At 48.8% G+C, this 22613-nt stretch overlaps 1 protein-coding gene across 1 annotated transcript; it reads left to right on the forward strand.

Moving 5' to 3' along the window:
- The first annotated feature begins 478 nt into the window (after positions 1-478).
- LOC120319687 (EH domain-containing protein 3) lies at positions 479-22029 on the forward strand. Its single transcript, XM_039368788.1, has 6 exons — positions 479-862; positions 8568-8744; positions 11337-11434; positions 15950-16362; positions 18949-19113; positions 21465-22029. Exons 1-6 carry the CDS (start codon positions 636-638, stop codon positions 21990-21992), a joined length of 1608 nt encoding a protein of 535 aa, XP_039224722.1. The 5' UTR covers positions 479-635; the 3' UTR covers positions 21993-22029.
- Positions 22030-22613: the final 584 nt, after the last annotated feature.

Raw genomic sequence — 22613 nt, forward strand, 5'->3', positions numbered from 1 at the left:
GTTGCCTCAACGGAAGTCCGCCCCTTTCAAACCCCCGCAACCGAACCGGAAACCCAACCCCTTCTCCTTTCCCTTCCCCAAAGTCGCCATAGAGAGTCTCCTCCTAGCGCGGGGGGCTTCGCTCTGTTTACTTCAGCGGAAAGTCTCGCCATAGAGTCACTTCCTAGCGCAGCATTCCCTCAACGGGAGTCCCCCCCCCTCTTTCAAACCCCCGCAACCGAACCGGGAACTCAGCCCCTTCGCTTTTCCCTTCCCCCCCCCCAAAGTCGCCATAGAGAGTCTCCTCCTAGCGCGGAGGGGCGGCTTCCGCCCTGCGACTTCAGCGGAAAGTCCGGCCGTGGAGTCTTTCCTTTCCTTCCTGTGCCTCTTCCTCAACCGGAAGTCCGTCCCTTCTCCACCCCGCCCACCCCGCCTGCCGAGAAAGTCCGTTCCGCCTCCTGCCTCCGGAGCGGAAATCCGGGAGGAGGGGCATTTATTTCCGCTTCCGGGGTAGGTGGGTGGATCGCCGGCAGGGTTGGCATTTAAAGTGCCGCCGCCGCCGCCGCCGCCGCCGCCTTTTCCCCCGGGCTGAGTCCTTCTGGCTTCTCTCCTCTGTCCGTCTCTCTTTCCCTGCCGGGCTCTCCTCCTCCTCCGCCATGTTCAGCTGGCTGGGCGGCGACGAGCGGCGGCGCAAGGACCCCGAGGTCTTCCAAACGGTCAGCGAGGGGCTGCGGAAGCTCTACCGGGCCAAGCTGCTGCCGCTGGAGGAGCACTACAGGTTCCACGAGTTCCACTCGCCCGCCCTGGAGGACGCCGACTTCGACAACAAGCCCATGGTGCTCCTGGTCGGCCAGTACTCCACCGGCAAGACCACCTTCATCCGGTGAGGCGCTAGGCAGCTACACAACGACACAACACAACACACACTACGCAACGCACAACACGCTTTGGGGAGAAGGGGGGAGGCGAAAGAAACAAGCCCCCCCACCCTTTCCCCTCCTTTTTTGAGGGGGCTGATTTCTTTTGGAGGGCGGGACTACAAGACCCAGAAGGCCCCTCCCCGGCTGGGATCGATGGGGGCAATAGTCTTGGGTGAGGGGGGAGGGCAGAAATCACGGGTGACCCTCCATGGTTAGTGCCCAAAGTCCTTGAAGATGGGGAGGGAGGACTACCAGTCCCAGAATGCTGGCTGGGATGGATCTTCAAGGATGGGGAGGGGGACTACAGGTCCCAGAATGCTGTCTGGGATGGATGGGGAGAGTAGTCTTCCTGTATTGGGGGGGTGGAGGGACCACAAGTCCCAGAATGCCCCCCCCCCGGTTGGGATGGATGCGGAGAGTAGTCTTCCTGTATTGGGGGGTGGGGGACTACAAGTCCCACAATGCTGGCTGGGATGAATGGGGACAGTAGTCTCCCTGTATTGGGGGGTGGGGGGACCACAAGTCCCAGAATGCCCCCCCCAGGTGGGATGGATGGGGAGAGTAGTCTTCTTGTATTGGGGGTGGGGGACTACAAGTCCCACAGTGCTGGCTGGGATGGATGGGGAGAGTAGTCTTCCTGTATTGGGGGGTGGGAGGGACTACAAGTCCCAGAATGCCCCCCGGCTGGGATCGATGGGGGCAATAGTCTTGTATGAGAGGGCGGGGCAGAAATCACGGGTGACCCTCCATGGTTAGTGCTCAAAGTCCTTGAAGATGGGGAGGGGGACTACCAGTCCTAGAATGCTGGCTGGGATGGATCTTCAAGGATGGGGAGGGGGACTACAGGTCCCAGAATGCTGGCTGGGATGGATGGGGACAGTAGTCTTCTTGTATTGGGGAGTGGGGGACTACAAGTCCCAGAATGCCCCCCGGCTGGGATGGATGGGGAGAGTAGTCTTCCTGTATTGGGGGGTGGGGGACCACACGTCCCAGAATGCCCCTCCCCGGCTGGGGTCGATGGGGGCAATAGTCTTGTGTGAGGGGGGAGGGCAGAAATCACGGGTGACCCTCCATGGTTAGTGCTCGAAGATGGGGAGGGAGGACTACCAGTCCCAGAATGCTGGCTGGGATGGATCTTCAAGGATGGGGAGGGGGACTACAGGTCCCAGAATGCTGACGGGGATGGATGGGGAGAGTAGTCTTCCTGTATTGGGGGGGTGGAGGGACCACAGTCCCACAGTGCTGGCTGGGATGGATGGGGACAGTAGTCTTCCTGTCTTGGGGGGTGGGAGGGACTACAAGTCCCAGAATGCCCCCCTGGCTGGGATGGATGGGGAGAGTAGTCTTCCTCTATTGGGGGGTGGGGGAACTACAAGTCCCAGAATGCCCTCCAGCTGGGATGGATGGGGACAGTAGTCTTGTATGGAGGAGGGGGGGAGAATCGTGGGCGACCCTCCATGGTTAGTGCTCAGGTTGGGCCCCTTGAAGATGGGGGGGATGGGGCTCCTGGCTTGGATCGATGGGAACAGTAGTTTTCCTGTATTGGGTCAGGGGACTACAAGTCCCTGAATTCCCCCCGGCTGGGATCGATGGGGACAGTAGTCTTCTTGTATTAGGGGGTGGGAGTGAGAGACCCCAATCCCCCCCCTCAGCTGAGATCAACAGGTAAAATAGCCTTGTTGGGTTGGGTATCGTGGGCGACCCTCAATTGTTAATTTGGGCCTCTTGAACATGGGTGGGGGGACTACAAGTCCCAGAATGCCCCCTAGCTGGGATCAATGGGGACAGTAGTCTTCTTGTATTAGGGGGTGGGAGTGAGAGACCCCAATCCCCCCCCCTCAGCTGAGATCAACAGGTAAAATAGCCTTGTTGGGTTGGGTATCGTGGGTGACCCTCAATTGTTAATTTGGACCTCTTGAACATGGTTGGGGGGACTACAAGTCCCAGAATGCCCCCTGGCTGGGATCGATGGGGACAGTAGTCTTCTTGTATTGGGGGGTGGGGGTGAGAGACCCCAATCCCCCCCCCTCAGCTGAGATCAACGGGTAAAATAGCCTTGTTGGGTTGGGAATCGTGGGCGACCCTCAATTGTTCATTTGGGCCTCTTGAACATGGGTGGGGAGACTACAAGTCCCAGAATGCCCCCCGGCTGGGATTGATAGGGACAGTAGTCTTGTATTGGGGAGAGGGGGGACTACAAGTCCCAGAATGCCCCGAGCTGGGATTGATGGGGAAAGTAGTCTTCTTGTATTGGGGGGTGGGGGGACTACAAGTCCCTGAATGCCCCCTGGCTGGGATGGATGGGGACAGTAGTCTTCCTGGGGGGGGGAATACAAATCCCTGAATTCCCCCCGGCTGGGATGGATGGGGACAGTAGTCTTCTTGTATTGGGGGGTGGCGGTGCGAGTCAGCCCTCTGTGCTCGAATTGGGCCCCTTTAAGGCAGGGACTACAGGTCCCAGAATGCCCCCCTCCCCGGCTGGGATCAATGGGGACAGTAGTCTTCTGGTATTGGGGTGTGGATGAGAGTTAATAGTAAGCCTTCCATTGCGAACTCCGATGTTTCTCCAGCTTTTAATCTGAGAAGTTCACCCCTTTTTCCATGGCTCAGACTACAACTCCCAGCATGCCCCAGTGGGGAATCACGGCGGGCGAATGGCCTTCTGGGGACAGGAATAACGGGAACCCTCGGTGGTTGTTGGTCTCTTCAATTTGGTCCCTTTTAGAATGGGGGGGAGGGAAAACTACAACTCCCAGAGTGCCTGGCTGAGGCATTCTGGGAGTTGAAGTCCAGGAGCCCTCAAAGGGCCGAGGTTGAAGGCCCCAGCTGGGACCGATGGGTAGCAGAGCCTTAGTGCAGGGGTCTTCAACTTTGGCCCTTTGATGACTGACTTCAACTCCCAGAATTCCTCAGTCGGCCATTTTGATGAAACTGCGGGCTTGGATCCAGACTCTCAGGGGCCTTCCAGCTTGGCCCTTTTCTGACTGGTGGACTTCAACTCCCAGAATTCCTCAGTCGGCCATTTTGATGAAACTGCGGGCTTAGATCCAGACTCTCAGGGGCCTTCCAACTTGGCCCTTTTCTGACTAGTGGACTTCAACTCCCAGAATTCCTTAGTCGGCCATTTTGATGAAACTGCGGGCTTGGATCCAGACTCTCAGGGGCCTTCCAGCTTGGCCCTTTTCTGACTGGTGGACTTCAACTCCCAGAATTCCTCAGTCGGCCATTTTGATTAAACTGGGAGCTTGGATCCAGACTCTTAGGGGCCTTCCAACTTGGCCCTTTTCTGATTGGTGGACTTCAACTCCCAGAATTCCTCAGTCGGCCATTTTGATGAAACTGTGGGCTTGGATCCAGACTAGGGGTCTTCAAACCAGGCCCTTTTATGACTGGTGGACTTCAACTCCCAGAATTCCTCAGCCAGGCATGCTGGCTGAGGAATTCTGGGAGCTGAAGTCCACCAGTCATAAAAGAGGCCACGTTTAAAGGCCCCTGGCATAGATTCATCTCATAAGGGTGGCAGAAAAAAGCTTGTCCGATGAGGCAAAAGCCGCATCACAACTGCCTCACTTAACGACGGAAATATGAGGGTCAGTTATGGAGGAGAAAGGAATGTAGGCTCCCAGGTGTTCTCTGATCTGGGTGGTTTTCTTTGCAGACGTCTCACCACCCAACTAGGGAACATCATCAGTGTCTTAGGCTGCAGGAAGTCCTCAATTTACAACACCTCGTTTAATGACCGTCCTGAGTTACAATGGCGGGGGGGGCCAAAAAAAAGGGACTTAGGGTAGTTGTTCACACCCAGGACCGTGGTGGCCATCCCCCAATGGTCCAGTGATCAAAATCCCAAGGCTTGGCCGCTGCTTCACACTTACGACGGTTGCTGAGTCCCAAGGTCAGGGGATTCCCCTCCCTTTAGCAGGGGTCGTAAAGCGAGGACTCTCCTCTAGAACAAAGGCGAGAATCCGGAAGGCTTGTCTGTTGTGTTGAAGCTTTTTGTGCGCCCGAGTGAATTGCTAGCTCGGCAGCCTCCTGTGTCGAAAACAACCACACACACACACACACACACACACACACTTCTACGGTAAGCAAGGACACCACCCAGGTTGCTCAAGTGTGTAACCACAACAGGAAGCCTCCGCCAAGCTTGTGCTTTGTTGCTTGTCGTGGCGACACAGGCAAAAGCGGGCCTCTTCTGCATTGGGTCCTCGGCTTACGACCGCAACCGAGGCAGGAATTGCCGTTACTAAACAAGACACTTCAAACGAATGGCCACTTTTCGTTAACAGGATCTGGCTTGCGGCCTGTCAGAAAAGGGAAACGAAAGGGAACTGGGCTGAGAAAGGGAGGGAGGGATGAGTGGATGGAAACTCATGGATGGACAGACAGACAGACAGATAAAGAATATGATAGAGAATATGATAGAGACAGACAGATAGAGACACAGATAGAGAGAGAGAAAGATACATAGATAGATGATAGATAGAAATATAGATAGACAGACACAGATAGATAGAGACACAGATAGACAAGACAGACAGACACACAGATAGAGACAGATATAGATAGGTAGATAGATACAGAGAGACACAAATAGATACAGATAGATAGATAGATAGATAGATAGATAGATAGATAGATAGATAGATAGATAGATGCATGCATAGATAGATAGATAGATGCATGCATAGATAGATAGATAGATAGATAGATGCATGCATAGATAGATAGATAGATAGATAGATAGATGCATGCATAGATAGATAGATAGATAGATGCATGCATAGATAGATAGATAGATAGATAGATAGATAGATAGATAGATAGATAGATGGATGGATGGATGCATAGATAGATAGAGATAGATAGATAGATAGATAGATGGATGCATAGATAGATAGATAGATAGATGCATGCATAGATAGATAGATAGATAGATGGATGCATAGATAGATAGATAGATAGATAGATAGATAGATAGATAGATAGATAGATAGATGCATGCATAGATAGATAGATAGATAGATAGATAGATAGATAGATAGATGGATGGATGCATAGATAGATAGAGATAGATAGATAGATAGATAGATGGATGCATAGATAGATAGATGGATGGATGGATGCATAGATAGATAGATAGATAGATAGATAGATAGATAGATAGATAGATAGATAGATAGATAGATGCATGCATAGATAGATAGATAGATGGATGGATGGATGCATAGATAGATAGATAGATAGATAGATAGATGATTGATGGATGGATGATGGATGGATGATGGATGGATGATGGATGGATAGAAAGATAGACACAGAGAGAGAGAGAGAGAGAGAGAGAGAGAGATGATGGATGCATGCATAGATAGATGATGGATGCATGGATGGATGGATAGAGAGATGGATGGATAGAGAGATAGAAAGATAGATATAGATAGAGAGAGAGAGAGATAGACAGACAGAGAGGGACAGAGAGAGATGATGGATGGATAGAGAGATAGAAAGATAGATATAGAGAGATAAAGGGATAGAGAGATAACAGAGAGAGAGATGATGGATGGATAGATAAAGATATATATATAGAGAGAGAGATGATGGATGGATAGAGATAGAAAGATATAGATAGATAAAGGGATAGAGAGAGATAACAGAGAGAGAGAGAGGATGGATGGATAGATAGATAGAGAGATAGAAAGATAGATAGAGATAGAGAAAGAGATAGAGAGATAGATAGAGAAAGAGAGACAGCCAGAGAGAGAGAGAGAAATCAGGGCTTCTCAGCCTGCTGGCTGGGTAATTCTGGGAGTTGAGGTCCGCCCGTCTTCCATCTGCCAAGATTGACAAGCCTTGTTCCAGAGTCGGAGGGTCTTTGGAAGGGCAGCCAAGCACAGCTGGAAACACCTGCTTGGCTCTGCGCTTCTCCAGCTGTGCCCTGGCGCCGTTCTTCTCCCTGGAAAAACAACGTTCAATCAAAGCCTCTGAAATCAACGTTGGCTTGTCCTTTCCACTTGTCTTTTCCTCCTCCTCTCAACCCGGTTTGTTTGTCTTCTGACTCCGATCTGCTTGGCATCCAATTTCTCCCCCCCCCCCCGCCCGGTGGCTGCACCATGCCACATTCCGCTTTGTCCTCGGCTTACGACCTCAAGGGAGCTTTAAAGTGCTGTGGCCGAGCCAGGCCGTGGTTAATTGAGCTTTGCTGGCTGGGGAATTCTGGGAGTTGAAATCCACCCATCGTCCACAGTTGGATGGATGGATAGATGGATGGATGGAGAGTTGGATGGCGGAGAGATAAATGGATGGGGAAATGGATGGATGGACTGATGGTGAATTGGATGGAGAGATGGATGAATGGATGGAGAGAGATGGATGGATGAATGTAGAATTGGATAGAGATGATGAAGAGGGATGGATGGATGGATGGATGGATGGATGGATGGATGGATGGATGGATGGATGGAGAATTGGATGGAGAGATGGATGGATGGAAAATTGGATGAAGATGGTGGAGAGTTGGATGATGGAGAGATGGATGGATGGACTGATGGAGAATTGGATGGAGAGATGGATGAATGGAGAGTTGGATGGTGGAGAGATAAATGGATGGGGAAATGGATGGATGGACTGATGGTGAATTGGATGGAGAGATGGAGAGAGAAGGATGAATGGATGGAGAGAGATGGATGGATGAATGTAGAATTGGATAGAGATGAAGAGGGATGGATGGATGGATGGATGGATGGATGGATGGATGGAGAATTGGATGGAGAGATGGATGGATGGAAAATTGGATGAAGATGGTGGAGAGTTGGATGATGGAGAGATGGATGGATGGACTGATGGAGAATTGGATGGAGAGATGGATGGATGAATGGAGAGTTGGATGGTGGAGAGATAGATGGATGGATAGACATGGAGAATTGGATGGAGAGGGATGCACGGATGGATGGATGGAGAATTGGATGGAGAGATTATGGATAGAGAGATGGATGGAGAATTGGATTGATGGATGGAGAGAGAGATGGATGGATGGAGAATTGGATGGAGAGATGGAGAGGGATGGATGGAGAGATGATGGATAGAGGGATGGATGGAGAGATGATGGATGGATGAATTGGATGGAGAGTTGGATGATGGAGAAATGGATGGATGGATGAATTGGATGGAGAGATGACGGATGTAATTGGATGAAATGATGGATGGATGGACAGAAATTCCTCGATGGAGAGTTGGATGGATGGAGAGATGGATGGAGAGATGATGGATGGATGGATAGATGATGGCTGGATGGAGACATGTCTGCTTGATGTCTGGTTTCAAGTACCAACAATGGCTTGTCTGGATGTCCGGTTTCAGGTACCAACCATGGCTTGTCTTCTGGATGTCTGGTTTAAGTACCAATGGTGACTTATTTGCTTGATGTCTGCTTTCAGATACCAATCAGGGCTTCTCTGCCGGATGTCTGCTTTCTAATTCCAATCATGGCTTGTCTGCCGGATGTCTGCTTTCTAATTCCAATCATGGCTTGTGTGCCTGATGTCTGATTTCTGGGTCCCAATGATGGCTTGTCTGCTGGATGTCACCTTTTCGATACCGATGGTGGCTTGTTTGCTGGATGTCTGCCGAAAGGTCCCAATCACGGCTTGTCTGCTTGCCATCTGGTTGCAGGTACCTCCTGGAGCAGGATTTTCCCGGGATGCGGATCGGACCCGAGCCCACCACGGACTCTTTCATTGCCGTCATGCAAGGCCAGGTGGAAGGGATCATCCCGGGCAACGCCCTAGTGGTCGATCCCAAGAAGCCCTTTCGGAAGCTCAACGCCTTCGGGAACGCCTTCCTGAACAGGTGCGTCGGCGGCCAGCGTGGTGGGGGGTTCCCAAACTGGTTTGACTGGGGAGACTGGGTGGCGGCAGGGCTGGATCCGACGGTCCCCGTCCGGGTTTTTTTTTCCCAGTTTTTTTTTTTTTCTGAGCTGTTCGTCGCTTTTTTCCGCTTTGGAAAACTTGCATTCAGTCCTCATTTAATGACGGCTCCCTTAGTGACCAAAGTTGGAATGGATGTCCCCAGAGCACCGAGGAGCTGATTTTGACGTTCTCTCTCTCTTTCTCTCGTTATCTCTTTCTCAGTCTCTCCCTCTCTCATTCTCCCCATCTTTTCTCCCTTTCTCTTTCTCCATCTCTTTCATTCTCTCGCTTTCTCCATCTTTCGCTCGCTCTGTCTCCATTTCTTTCTCATTCCCTCTCTCTCCATCTCTCTTTCTCTCTCTCCCTCCATCTCTCTCCCTCTTTCTCATTCAGTCTACATTACATTCTCATTCCCTCTCTCTCTATCTTTCTCTCCATCTTTCTTATTCTGTTTCCATCTCTTTCTCTCTCTCTCATTCTCCCCATCTTTTCTCCCTTTCTCTTTCTCCATCTCTTTCATTCTCTCGCTTTCTCCATCTTTCGCTCGCTCTGTCTCCATTTCTTTCTCATTCCCTCTCTCTCTCTCCATCTCTTTTTCTCTCCCTCCATTTCTCTCCCTCTTTCTCAGTCTGTCTCCATTATATTCTCATTCCCTCTCTCTCTCCATCTCTTTCTCTCCGTCTTTCTTCTCTGTTTCCATCTCTTTCTCTCTCTCTCATTCTCCCCATCTTTTCTTTCTCCATCTTTCTCACTCTTTCTTCATCTTTCTCTCTTTTTCTCTGTCTCCATTTCTTTCTCATTCCCTCTCTCCCCATCTCTTTTTCTCTCCCTCTCTCTCCCTCATTCTCTCTCTCTCTCTCTCCATCTCTTTCTCTCCGTCTTTCTTATTCTTTCCATCTCTTTCTCTCTTTCTCTCTCTCTCATTCTCCCCATCTTTTCTCTTTCTCCATCTCTTTCTCACTCCCTTTCTCCATCTTTCTCTCTTTTTCTCTCTGTCTCCATTTCTTTCTCATTCCCTCTCTCTCCATCTCTTTTTCTCTCCCTCCATTTCTCTCCCTCTTTCTCATTCTGTCTCCATTACATTCTCATTCCCTCTCTCTCTCTCTCTCCATCTCTTTCTCTCCGTCTTTCTTCTGTTTCCATCTCTTTCTCTCTCTCTCATTCTCCCCATCTTTTCTCTCTTTCTCCATCTCTTTCTCACTCCCTTTCTCCATCTTTCTCTTTTTCTCTCTGTCTCCATTTCTTTCTCATTCCCTCTCTCCCCATCTCTTTTTCTCTCCCTCCATTTCTCTCCCTCTTTCTCATTCTGTCTCCGTTACATTCTCATTCCCTCTCTCTCTCTCTCCATCTCCTTCTCTCCGTCTTTCTTCTTCTCTGTTTCCATCTCTTTCTCTCTTTCTCATTCTTCCCATCTTTTCTCTCTTTCTCACTCTCTCCATCTTTCTCTCTTTTTTCTCTCTCTCCATTTCTTTCTCATTCCCTCTCTCTCCATCTCTTTTTCTCTCCCTCACTCTCTCTCCGTCTTTCTCCCTCTTTTTCATTCTGTCTCCATTACAGTCTCATTCCCTCTCTCTCTCTACCTCATTCTGTTTCTCCGCATCTTTTTCTCCTTTCCTTTCTCTTTCTCCATCTCTTTCTCATTCTCTCTCCATCTTTCTCTCTTTTTATCTCTCCCTCTTTCTCTCTCTCTCTCTCTCCCTTTCTGTCTCATTCTCTCTTTGTTCATCTTTTCCCATCACTCCCTCTCTTCTCTCCATCTTTCTCATTCTTTCTGTTTCCATCTCTCTCTCTCTCTCTCACACACACACACACACACACACACACACACACACACGAGCATGCACACACACACTCCCTCTCCCCATCACACACACATGCTCACAATTCTGTTCTGCACATTTAGGCCATTTGTAGAATCCCACAGTCACACTATTGCCATGTTTGCCTTTTTTCTTCTTCTTCTTCTTCTTCTTCTTCTTCTTCTTCTTCTTCTTCTTCTTCTTCTTCTTCTTCTTCTTCTTCTCCTTCTCCTTCTCCTCCTCCTCCTCCTCCTCCTCCTTCTCCTTCTTCTTCTTCTTCTTTTTAACAATTTCCAGCGTTTACCACCAGTTCCGGAAACAGATTCGCTTAACGACCACCGTAGGGAGATGGGTGGACTTCAACTCCCAGAATTCCCCCAACCAGCGTGGAGTTGAATTCTGGGCGTCGAAGTCCACCCGTCTCCGAATTGCCAAGATTAGGAAACCTTTCTCGAGCTCCGCCATTTTAAAACAGGTGGACTTCAACTCCCAGAATTCCCCCCCAGCCAGCTCCCGTGGAGTTGAATTCTGGGAGTTGAAGTCCACTTCCTTCGACTTGCAAAGAGTCGGACACATTTCTTCAAGATGGCTGGTCTTCCACTCCCAGACGTCCTGACTTAACTCGAACAACTGTAGGGATTGACTTAGTGACGGGGGCAGACAAGGCCGTAAAACGGGACAAAACTTAATTTATTTTTCTCCCCCCCTCCCTTTTCCCCCCCACCCACCCTCAGATTTGTGTGTGCCCAACTGCCCAACCCTGTCCTGGAAAGCATAAGTGTGATTGACACGCCGGGAATCCTCTCCGGAGAAAAACAGCGGATTAGCCGAGGTAAACCGATCATTTTTGAGCGACATTGGACGAAGATAGTTAACTCAGCTCGTTCACAGCTGGTCCTTCTTTTAGAACAGTGGTTCTCAACCTTTTTAATGCCGCGACCCCCAACCGGTCGTAAGTCGAGGACTACTCAACCAGTCGTAAGTCGAGGACTACTCAACTGGTGCAGCACCGTTTGCAGAATGGGACTTTTGGCGGGCTCAGCAGGGCAGAGACAGCCTGGCCTGTACAATTTCCTATTGGCTTTCAAAAGCCAATAGAATAAAAGGGAGGAGCACAGCTAAGGAAAAGGGGGAAAAAATGGCGGACTGCGTTGTTTGGCGACCCCCGTGAAATGGTCGTTCGACCCCAAATGGGGTCCCGACCCACAGGTGGAGAACCGCTGATTTAGAAAGAGATTATCCTGAGCATAGCCAGAGTTTTAAATCGGGCAGTCCTGAATTTTGGCTCCAGGCATTGTGAGGGGGTTCCAACACTGGGAGATTTTGAAGAAGAGGATACAACGAGCAGTTGTTCTGAAACGGTACTATAGGCGGTCCAGCTTGAATGGGGGGGGGGGGTTGGACTAGATGATCTCTGACATCCCTTCCAACTCTTGTCATTCTATGATTCTGTAAAGGTCTGTTGCTTGAGCAGGGGGTTGGACTAGATGACCTCCAGGATCCCTTCCAACTCTTGTTATTCTGTGATTCTGTAATAGTCTCCTGCTGAGCCGAGGGGTTGGACTAGAAGACCTCTTAAGGTCCCCTCCGCCTCTGTCCTTCTGTAAGGGTCTCCTGTTTGTGGAGGGGGGGTTGGACTAGATGACCTCTGACGTCCCTTCCGACTCTTGTCATTCTGTGATTCTGTAAAGGTCCCTTGCTTGAGCAGGGGGTGGGACTAGATGACCTCCAGGATCCCTTTCAATTGTATCGTTCCACGATTCTGTAAGGGTTTCCTGCTTGAAGGGGTTGGACTAGATGACCTCTGACGTCCCTTCCACCTCTTGTTACATGGTCTCCTTTCTCCTGCTTGAGCAGGGGGTTGGACTGGATGACCTCCAGGGTCCCTTCCAACTCTTCTTCTTCTATGATTCTGTAAAGGTCTCCTGCTTGAGCAGGGGGTTGGACTGGATGACCTTCAGGGTCCCTTCCAACTCTTGTTATTCTGTGATTCTGTAAGGGTCTCCTGCTTGAGCAAGGGGTGGGACTGGATGACCTCCAGAGTCCCTTCCAATTCTTGTTATTCTATGATTCTGTAAGGGTCTGCTGCTTGAGCAGGGGGTTGGACTGGATGACCTCCAGGGTCCCTTCCAACTCTTGTTATTCTATGATTCTGTAAGGGTCTGCTGCTTGAGCAGGGGGTTGGACTGGATGACCTTCAGGGTCCCTTCCAACTCTTGTTATTCTGTGATTCTGTAAGAGTCTCCTGCTTGAGCAAGGGGTGGGACTGGATGACCTCCAGAGTCCCTTCCAATTCTTGTTATTCTATGATTCTGTAAGGGTCTGCTGCTTGAGCAGGGGGTTGGACTGGATGACCTCCAGGGTCCCTTCCAACTCTTGTTATTCTATGATTCTGTAAGGGTCTGCTGCTTGAGCAGGGGGTTGGACTGGATGACCTTCAGGGTCCCTTCCAACTCTTGTTATTCTGTGATTCTGTAAGAGTCTCCTGCTTGAGCAAGGGGTGGGACTGGATGACCTCCAGAGTCCCTTCCAATTCTTGTTATTCTATGATTCTGTAAGGGTCTGCTGCTTGAGCAGGGGGTTGGACTGGATGACCTCCAGGGTCCCTTCCAACTCTTGTTATTCTATGATTCTGTAAGGGTCTGCTGCTTGAGCAGGGGGTTGGACTGGATGACCACGAGGGTCCCTTCCAACTCTTGTTATTCTGTGATTCTGTAAAGGTCTGCTGCTTGAGCAGGGGGTTGGACTAGATGACCTCCATGATACCTTTCAATTGTATCGTTCCATGATTCTGTAAGGGTTTCCTGCTTGAAGGGGTTGGACTGGATGACCTCTGATGTCCTTTCCACCTCTTGTCATTCCATGATTCTGTAACAGTCTCCTGCTTGAGCAGGGGGTTGGACTGGATGACCTCTAAGGTCCTTTCCCACTCTTCTTCTTCTTTGATTCCGTATTAGCGGCTGCAAGAGGAAGTGAGTGAGACAGCTCGACTTGCAAAATTGTGGTTTGGCTTTTGAGCAGGTGTGGCGCAGAATAAAAATTGTTATTGTTCCTCAATTTATTTATTTTTTTTCAGACTCCCCAATCAGGTCTACTTTCTTGTTGCTTGATTTCAAATTCCGGGAGTCCTCGGTTTACGCAATTGAGCTCCCGATTTCTGTTCCCCAAAGTCACCCAGTCGGCTTTCGTGCCAACGGCAGGACTAGAACTCACCGTCTCCTGGTGATTGGCCCAAAGTCACCCAGCTGGCTTTCATGCCAGAGGCGGGACTAGAACTCCCCGTCTCCTGGTGATTGGCCCAAAGTCACCCAACCGGCTTTCATGCCAGAGGCGGGACTAGAACTCACCGTCTCCTGGTGATTGGCCCAAAGTCACCCAACCGGCTTTCATGCCAAAGGCGGGACTAGAACTCACCGTTTCCTGGTGATTGGCCCAAAGTCACCCAACTGGCTTTCATGCCAAAGGCGGGACTAGAACTCACCGTCTCCTGGTGATTGGACCAAAGTCACCCAGTCGGTTTTCATGCCAAAGGCGGGACTAGAACTCACCCTCTCCTGGTGATTGGCCCAAAGTCACCCAGATGGCTTTCATGCCTAAGGCGGGACTAGAACTCACCATCTCCTGGTGATTGGCCCAAAGTCACCCAGTTGGCTTTCATGCCTCAGGTGGGACTAGAACTCACCGTCTCCTGGTGATTGGCCCAAAGTCACCCAGCCGGCTTTCATGCCAAAGGCGGGACTAGAACTCACCGTCTCCTGGTGATTCGCCCAAAGTCACCCAGCCGGCTTTCTTGCCAGAGGCGGGACTAGAACTCACCATCTCCTGGTGATTGGCCCAAAGTCACCCAGTCGGCTTTCATGCCAAAGGCGGGACTAGAACTCACCATCTCCTGGTGATTGGCCCAAAGTCACCCAGTCGGCTTTCATGCCAAAGGCGGGACTAGAACTCCCCGTCTCCTGGTGATTGGCCCAAACTCACCCAGTCGGCTTTCATGCCAAAGGCGGGACTAGAACTCACCCTCTCCTGGTGATTGGCCCAAAGTCACCCAGTTGGCTTTCATGCCTAAGGCGGGACTAGAACTCACCCTCTCCTGGTGATTGGCCCAAAGTCACCCAGTCGGCTTTCATGCCTAAGGCGGGACTAGAACTCACCCTCTCCTGGTGATTGGCCCAAAGTCACCTAGATGGCTTTCATGCCTAAGGCGGGACTAGAACTCACCCTCTCCTGGTGATTGGCCCAATGTCACCCAGCTGGCTTTCATGCCTAAGGCGGGACTAGAACTCCCCGTCTCCTGGTGATTGGCCCAAAGTCACCCAGTCGGCTTTCATGCCTCAGGCGGGACTAGAACTCACCGTCTCCTGGTGATTGGCCCAAAGTCACCCAGTTGGCTTTCATGCCAAAGGTGGGACTAGAACTCACCCTCTCCTGGTGATTGGCCCAATGTCACCCAGCTGGCTTTCATGCCTGAGGCGGGACTAGAACTCACCGTCTCCTGGTGATTGGTTGAAAGTCACCCAATCGGCTTTCATGCCAAAGGCGGGACTGGAACTCACTGTTACCTGGTGATTGGCCCAAAGTCCCCCAGCCAACTTTCATGTCTAGGGCGGGACTAGAAGTCATCATCTCTTGGTGATTGGCCCAAAGTCACCCAACTGGCTTTCGTGCCAAAGGCGGGACTAGAACTCACCGTCTCCTGGTGATTGGCCCAAAGTCACCCAACCGGCTTTCGTGCCAAAGGCGGGACTAGAACTCACCGTCTCCTGGTGATTGGCCCAAAGTCACCCAGCCAACTTTCATGTTTAGGGCGGGACTAGAAGTCATCATCTCTTGGTGATTGGCCCAAAGTCACCCAGCCGGCTTTCATGCCAAAGGCGGGACTAGAACTCACCGTCTCCTGGTGATTGGCCCAAAGTCACCCAACTGGCTTTCATGCCAAAGGTGGGACTAGAACTCACCATCTCCTGGTGATTGGCCCAAAGTCACCCAGCCGGCTTTCATGCCTTAGGCAGAACTAGAACTCAGCGTCACCTGGTGATTGGCCCAAAGTCCCCCAGGCAACTTTCATCTCTAGGGCGGGACTAGAACTCATCATCTCCTGGTGATTGGCCCAAAGTCACCCAGCCGGCTTTCGTGCCTCAGGCAGAACTGGAACTCAGCGTCATCTGGTGATTGGCCCAAAGTCCCCCAGCCACCTTTCATGTTTAGGGCGGGACTAGAACTCACCGTCTCCTGGTGATTGGCCCAAAGTCACGCAACCGTCTTTCATACCTAAAGCAGAACTAGAACTCCCAAACTCCAGGCGGCTTTCGACCCCGAGTTCGAAAACTCTCCTTCCTTCCCCAAACAGGCTACGACTTTGCGGCCGTCCTGGAGTGGTTCGCCGAGCGGGTGGACCGGATCATCCTGCTCTTCGACGCCCACAAGCTGGACATCTCCGACGAGTTTTCCGAGGTCATCAAAGCCCTGAAGAACCACGAGGACAAGATGAGGGTAGTCCTCAACAAGGCCGACCAGATCGAGACCCAGCAGCTGATGAGGGTCTACGGGGCCCTGATGTGGTCGCTGGGCAAGATCGTCAACACCCCCGAGGTCATCCGGGTCTACATCGGCTCCTTCTGGTCCCACCCGCTGCTCATCCCGGATAACCGGAAGCTCTTCGAAGCCGAGGAGCAGGACCTCTTCCGGGACATCCAGAGCTTGCCCCGGAACGCCGCCCTCCGGAAGCTCAACGACCTCATCAAACGGGCCCGGCTGGCCAAGGTGAGTTGGGATATGTCGGGATTGTTCTAGGGTTTATTTTTTTAAAATATATATATATATATACATATACATATGTAGGTCTTTGGTTGTTCGGGTTTTCTCCCACGTAAAATTGGAAGTGTCTTGGCAATGTTTCGACGAAGTCCATACATATTGATATTATATATATATAGGTATGTACCGATATATATATATATATATAGGTATATATATGTATATGTATTTACATACATATACATATACATATATAATATCCAAAATAATATATATATATATATATATATATATATATATATATATATATATATATATATAGGTATGTAAAAAGAAAGGCAACTGTACTCCCTGGAGGACTGAGAGTGTTCCCTAGTTGGGTCACAAAACGTCTGCAAGGAAACCACCCAGATCAGAGAGCACCAAGGACCCCACACAGTCCTTCCTCCCTCCCTCCCTTCCTTCCTTCCTTCCTCCTCCTCCTACTCCTCCTACTCCTCCTTCCTTCTAGCACTGATGACGTTCCCTAGTTGGGTCGTGAAACGTCTGCAAGGAAACCACCCAGATCAGAGAGCACCAAGGACCCCACACAGTCCTTCCTCCCTCCCTTCCTTCCTTCCTTCCTTCCTTCCTCCTCCTCCTCCTCCTCCTCCTCCTACTCCTACTCCTACTCCTCCTTCCTTCTAGCACTGATGACGTTCCCTAGTTGGGTCGTGAAACGTCTGCAAGGAAACCACCCAGATCAGAGAGCACCAAGGACTCCACTTTCCTTCCTTCCTTCCTTCCTTCCTTCCTTCCTTCCTTCCTTCCTTCCTTCCTTCCTTCCTTCCTTCCTTCCTTCCTTCTCCTCCTCCTCCTCCCTTCTAGCACTGATGTCATTCCCTAATTGGGTCACGAAACGTCTGCAAGGAAACCACCCAGCTCAGAGAGCACCAAGGACCCCACAGTCCTTCCTCCTCCTCGCACTGATGATGTTCCTTAGTTAGGTCCTGAGGATATGAATTTTTATTTTATTTTATTTTATCGTTTTATTTTATGTTTTATTTTATTTTATTTTTACTTTATTTTTTTATCGTTTTATTTTATTATTTTACTTTATTTTATTATTTCATTTTACCTTATATTATTTTGCTTTATTTTATTTTAATAATAATAATAAGAGAAAAGTTGGAAGGGACCTTGGAGGTCATCTAGTCCAACCCCCTGCTTCATTTTACTTTATATGAATTTATTATTTTTATTTTATTCTTTTGTTTTACTTTATATTATATTATTTTACTTTTATTAGATGACTTTGTTATTTTCTTTTATATTTCATTTTTTATTTTGTTATATTAATATTTTATTTTACTTTATTTTATGTTACCTTTTTTTGTTATTTCATTTTTTTGATTTATTTTATTTTGTTATTTCATCATATTATTATACTTTCTTTCCTTTAACTTATTTTGTTATTTTATTTTACTTTATATTATTTTATTTTATTATTTTATTTTACTTTTATTAGATAACTTTGTTATTTTCTTTTATATTTCATTTTTTTATTTTGTTATATTAATATATTATTTTATTTTACTTTATTTTATGTTACCTTATTTTGTTATTTTATTTTTTGATCTGATTTTGTTATTTTATCATATTATTGTACTTTCTTTTCTTTTACCTTATTTTGTTATTTTATTTTACTTTATATTGTTTTATTTTATTATTTTTTTATTTTATATTTATTATTTTATTTTACTTTTATTAGATGACTTCGTTATTTTATTTTATATTTCATTTTTTATTTTATTATATTAATATATTTTATTTTATTTTTTATTTCATGTTTTCTTTTGATTTATTTCATTTTTTATTTTATCATTTTATTTTTTATTATTTTCCTTTTTATTATTTTATTTTACCTTATTTTGTTATTTTCTTTTACTTCATTTTATTTTACTTCATTTTGCTTTATATTAATTTATTATTTTCCTTTCTTTTATTATTTTGTTTTACCTTATTTTATCATTTTATTTTACTTTCTTTTCTTTTACTTTATATTATTTTGTTTTATTATTTTGTTTTATTATATTTTATCTTTATCCTTTTATTTTACTTTTCTTTCTTTTACTTTATATTATTTTATTTTAATAATAATAATAGTAAATTTGGAAGGGACCTTGGAGGTCATCTAGTCCAACCCCCTGCTCAAGCAGGAAACCCTGTACCATTTCGGACAAATGGCTGTCCAGTCTCTTCATAATGATGATGATGATGATAAAGTTGGAAGGGACCTTGGAGGTCATCTAGTCCAACCCCCTGCTCAGGCAGGAAACCCTAAACCATTTCAGACAAAGGGCTGTCCAGTCTCCTCTTTAAAACCTCCAGCGTTGGATCAGTCACCGCTTCCCGAGGCAAGGAGTTCCACGGGTTAATTGTTCTATTTTATTAGATGACTTTGCTATTTTATTTTCTATTTCATCTTTGCTTTGATGGTAGTGCATTATTTTACTTTCTTTGACGATGTTCTTGATTGTGCTTTATGTGACTTGATTTTATTTTATTATATCGCTGTCTGGATTTTTATTTGATTCTGTTAAATCGACGTAGGTTCAAGCCTACATCATCAGCTCCCTGAAGAAAGAAATGCCCTCCGTCTTTGGGAAAGAGAACAAAAAGAAAGAATTGGTGAACAATCTGGGCGAGATTTACAGCCGGATCGAGCGAGAGCATCAAATTTCGCCCGGCGATTTCCCCAATTTAAAGAAAATGCAGGTAAAAGTTGTGGAGGGAGGGAACGAAATATAAAGGTTAAAAAAAAGGATATATGCAGCGTTATCTTCATTTTAGATATCCGAAGGGTTTCTCTCTGTCTCTCCCACCCTCCCTCTCTTTCTTTTTCTCTTTCTCTCTCTCTCTTTCCTCTCGCTCTCCCTCTCTTTTCCTCTCTTTCTCTGTCTTTCTCTCCCTTTCTTTCCTCTCCCTCTCTCTCTCTCTTTTTCTCTTTCCTCCCTCTCTCTTTCCCTCTCTCTCTCTTTCCTCTCCCTTTCTCTCTCTCTTTCCTCTCTCTCTTTTTCCTCTTTCCTCTCCCTTTCTCTCTCCTCTCCCTCTCTCTCTTTCCTCTTTCTCTCTTTCTTTCCTCTCCCCCTCTCTTTCTCTCTTTCCTCTCCCCCTTTCTCTTTCTTTCTCTCCCCCTCTTCCTCTCTTTTCCTCCCTCTCTCTCCCCCTCTCTTTCTTTCTCTTTCTCTCTCTCCCTTTCTCTTTACCCTCTCTCCTTTTCCTCTTTCCTCCCCCTCTTTCTCTTTCCTCTCTTTCCCTCTCTCTCTTTCCTCTCTCTCTCTTTTTCCTCTTTCCTCTCCCTCTCTCTCTCCCTTTCTCTCTTTCCCTCTCTCTGTTTCCTCTCTTTCCCTCTCTCTTTCCTTTCTCTTTCTTTCCTCTCCCCCTTTCTCTCTTTCCTCTCCCCCTTTCTCTTTCTTTCTCTCCCCCTCTTCTTCTCTTTTCCTCCCTCTCTCTCCCCCTCTTTCTTTCTCTCTCTCTCCCTTTCTCTTTACCCTCTCTCTCTCTCCTTTTCCTCTTTCCTCTCCCCCCTCTCTCTTTCTCTCTTTCTCTCTTTGTTTCTGTCTCCCTCTCTCTCCCTCTCTTTTTCTCTCTCCCTTTCTCTCTCTCCTCTCTGTTTCCTCTCTTTTTCTCTTTCCTCTCTCTCTTTCCTCTTCCTCTCTTTCCTCTCCCCTCCTGCTCTCTTTCTCTTTCTCTGTTTCTGTCTCCCTCTCTCTCTTTCTCTTTCTCTCTCTCCCTTTCTTTCCTCTCCCTCTCTCTGTTTCCTCTCCCTCTCTCTTTCTCTCTCTCCCCCCTTTCTCTTTCTTTCTCTCCCCCTCTCTTCCTCTTTTCCTCCCTCTCTCTCTCGCCCTCTCTCTTTCTCTTTATCTCTCTCCCTTTCTCTCTCCTTCTCCTCTTTCCTCTTTCCTCTCCCCCTCTTTTTCTCTTTTTTTCTCTTTGTTTCTGTCTCCCTCTTTCTCTATCTCTCTTTCTCTCTCTCCCTTTCTCTCCTTCCTCTCTCTCTCTCTCTCTCTCTCTCTCTCTTTCTCTTTCCTCTCCCTCTCTTTCCTCTCCCCCCTCTCTCTTTCTCTTTCTCTCTTTGTTTCTGTCTCCTTCTCAGGCCACCTGGGCTCTTTTATGACTCATGGACTTCAACTCCCAGAATTCCTGAGTCAGCCTAGCTGGGCTAGCTAGCTCTCTCCTGCCCTTCCTGCTTCCTGCTTCCTGCAGAGATGCAGCAAAGGGAGGAGCCCCGCCTAATAAGCTTGTCAGCTCGTGGGTACAGCTGGGTGAGGCCACTCTCTTTTTTCACACACACACACACACACACACACACACACACACACACACACCCGGGGGAGGGGGAGAGAAGGGAAGCGCAAGTGCCTCTCTCTGTTTGTCTCTCTCTGCAAATGGCAGAGGAGGCTGGGAGCCGCAGGAGAAGGCTGAAAGAGCCGCAGGTTGCCGACCCGTGTCCTAGACCTTCCTCCTCCTCCCCTCTCCTAACTTTTCCTTCTCTGAATAACGGAATGACGGAAGGGACCTGGGAGGGTCTTCTAGCCCAGTGGTTCTCAACCTTTTTAATGCCGCGACCCCCCAACCGGTTGTAAGTCGAGGACTATTCACCGGTCGTAAGTCGAGGACTACTCCACCGGTCGTAAGTCGAAGACTACTCAACTGGTGCAGCCCCGTTTGCAGACTGGGACTTTTGGCGGGCTCAGCAGGGCAGAGACAGCCTGGACCATTCCTATTGGCTTTTGAAAGCCAATAGAATTAGACTCTATTCAAGAGAGTCTATTCTATTGGCTTTCGAAAGCCAATAGAATAAAAGGGAGTAGCACAGCTAAGGAAAAGGGGGGAAAAAATGGCAGACTGCGTTGTTTGGCGACCCCCGTGAAAGGGTCGTTTGACCCCAAATGGGGTTGCGACCCACAGGTTGAGAACCACTGTTCTAGCCCAACCCCCGTCCTCCAGCAGGAGACCCCATAAGTTGTATGTGTGTTGTGTGTGTGTTTTTTGGGGGGTGGGGGTGTCCCCCGCCCCCTCCACCCCGGTCTCACCTCGTCTCCCGTCTGTCCCGTCCCTTCCAGGAGCAGCTCCAGGGTCAGGACTTCAGCAAGTTCCAACCTCTGAAGACCAAGCTGTTGGACGCCGTGGAGGACATGTTGGCCAACGACATTGCCCAGCTGATGGTCCTGGTCCGCCAGGAGGAGGCCCAGCGGCCCGCCCAGATGGTCAAAGGCGGCGCCTTTGAAGGGACGCTCCACGGCCCCTTCGGACACGGCTACGGCGAGGGCGCCGGCGAGGGCATTGACGACGCCGACTGGGTGGTGGCCCGGGACAAGCCCATGTACGACGAGATCTTCTACACCTTGTCCCCCGTGGACGGGAAGCTCACCGGGGCCAACGCCAAGAAGGAGATGGTGAGGTCCAAGCTTCCCAACACCGTGCTGGGAAAGATCTGGAAGCTGTCCGACATCGACAAGGACGGCATGCTGGACGACGAAGAGTTTGCCTTGGCCAACCACCTCATCAAGGTCAAGTTGGAAGGTCACGAGCTTCCCGGCGAGCTGCCGGCTCATCTGATCCCGCCGTCCAAACGGAAGCTGACGGCGTGACCGGCCGGCCGTTGCAGGTGGGTGGGTGGGGGGGAACGATGGGGAAAAAGGAAGGAACATTTCCCGTCTCTGTGGTTGAACCCTCTGGAGATGCCTTGAGGTCCACCTCCTGGCGGGACGGTCCTATCCGAGATGAGAAAGATCGGAAGTAGCACTCATTGTCCCGTTTTGTGGCCTGGTACACGTTTCTCGAAGGAACCTTGTGGAAGAACCTTGAGGAGAACCTCCGTTGGCCTTCAGCCAAGGTCTCAAATTGGATTGGATTCCTCTTCAACCGTTGGAAAGGAGCCTTGTAGACCAGGTCAACCCCTTGGATGAAAGACACCTCTGGAAGGAAGGAAGGATTGGGTTGGGGTCCAACCTTCCTCCCTTTGTTGGAGACTTCTACAGCATGACTTGGCCTTCAGCCCATCAGGAACCCCTGGTCCATCAGAAACCTCCTTGTGTTGTCTCCAAGGACGATGGGAAGTCTCCTTCTTGAGTTCTCTCCAAGGATGATGAGGAGTCTCCTGTTCTTCTTGACATTATCTCCAAGGATGCTGGGAAGTCTCCTGTTCTTCTTGAGTTATCTCCAAGGACGATGAGGTGTTTCCTGTTCTTCTTGAGTTATCTTCAAGGACC

Source organism: Crotalus tigris, unplaced genomic scaffold (genome assembly GCF_016545835.1).
Source record: "Crotalus tigris isolate CLP2741 ecotype Arizona unplaced genomic scaffold, ASM1654583v1 scf7180000020932.1150333, whole genome shotgun sequence".
NCBI lineage: Eukaryota > Metazoa > Chordata > Lepidosauria > Squamata > Viperidae > Crotalus > Crotalus tigris.

Coding starts and splice junctions, on each gene's coding strand:
- LOC120319687 (XM_039368788.1), top strand. CDS start 636: ATGTTCAGCTGGCTGGGCGGCGACGAGCGGCGGCGCAAGGACCCCGAG. Junction 863..8,567: donor GGCAAGACCACCTTCATCCG/GTGAGGCGCTAG, acceptor ATCTGGTTGCAG/GTACCTCCTGGAGCAGGATT. Junction 11,435..15,949: donor AAAACAGCGGATTAGCCGAG/GTAAACCGATCA, acceptor TTCCCCAAACAG/GCTACGACTTTGCGGCCGTC.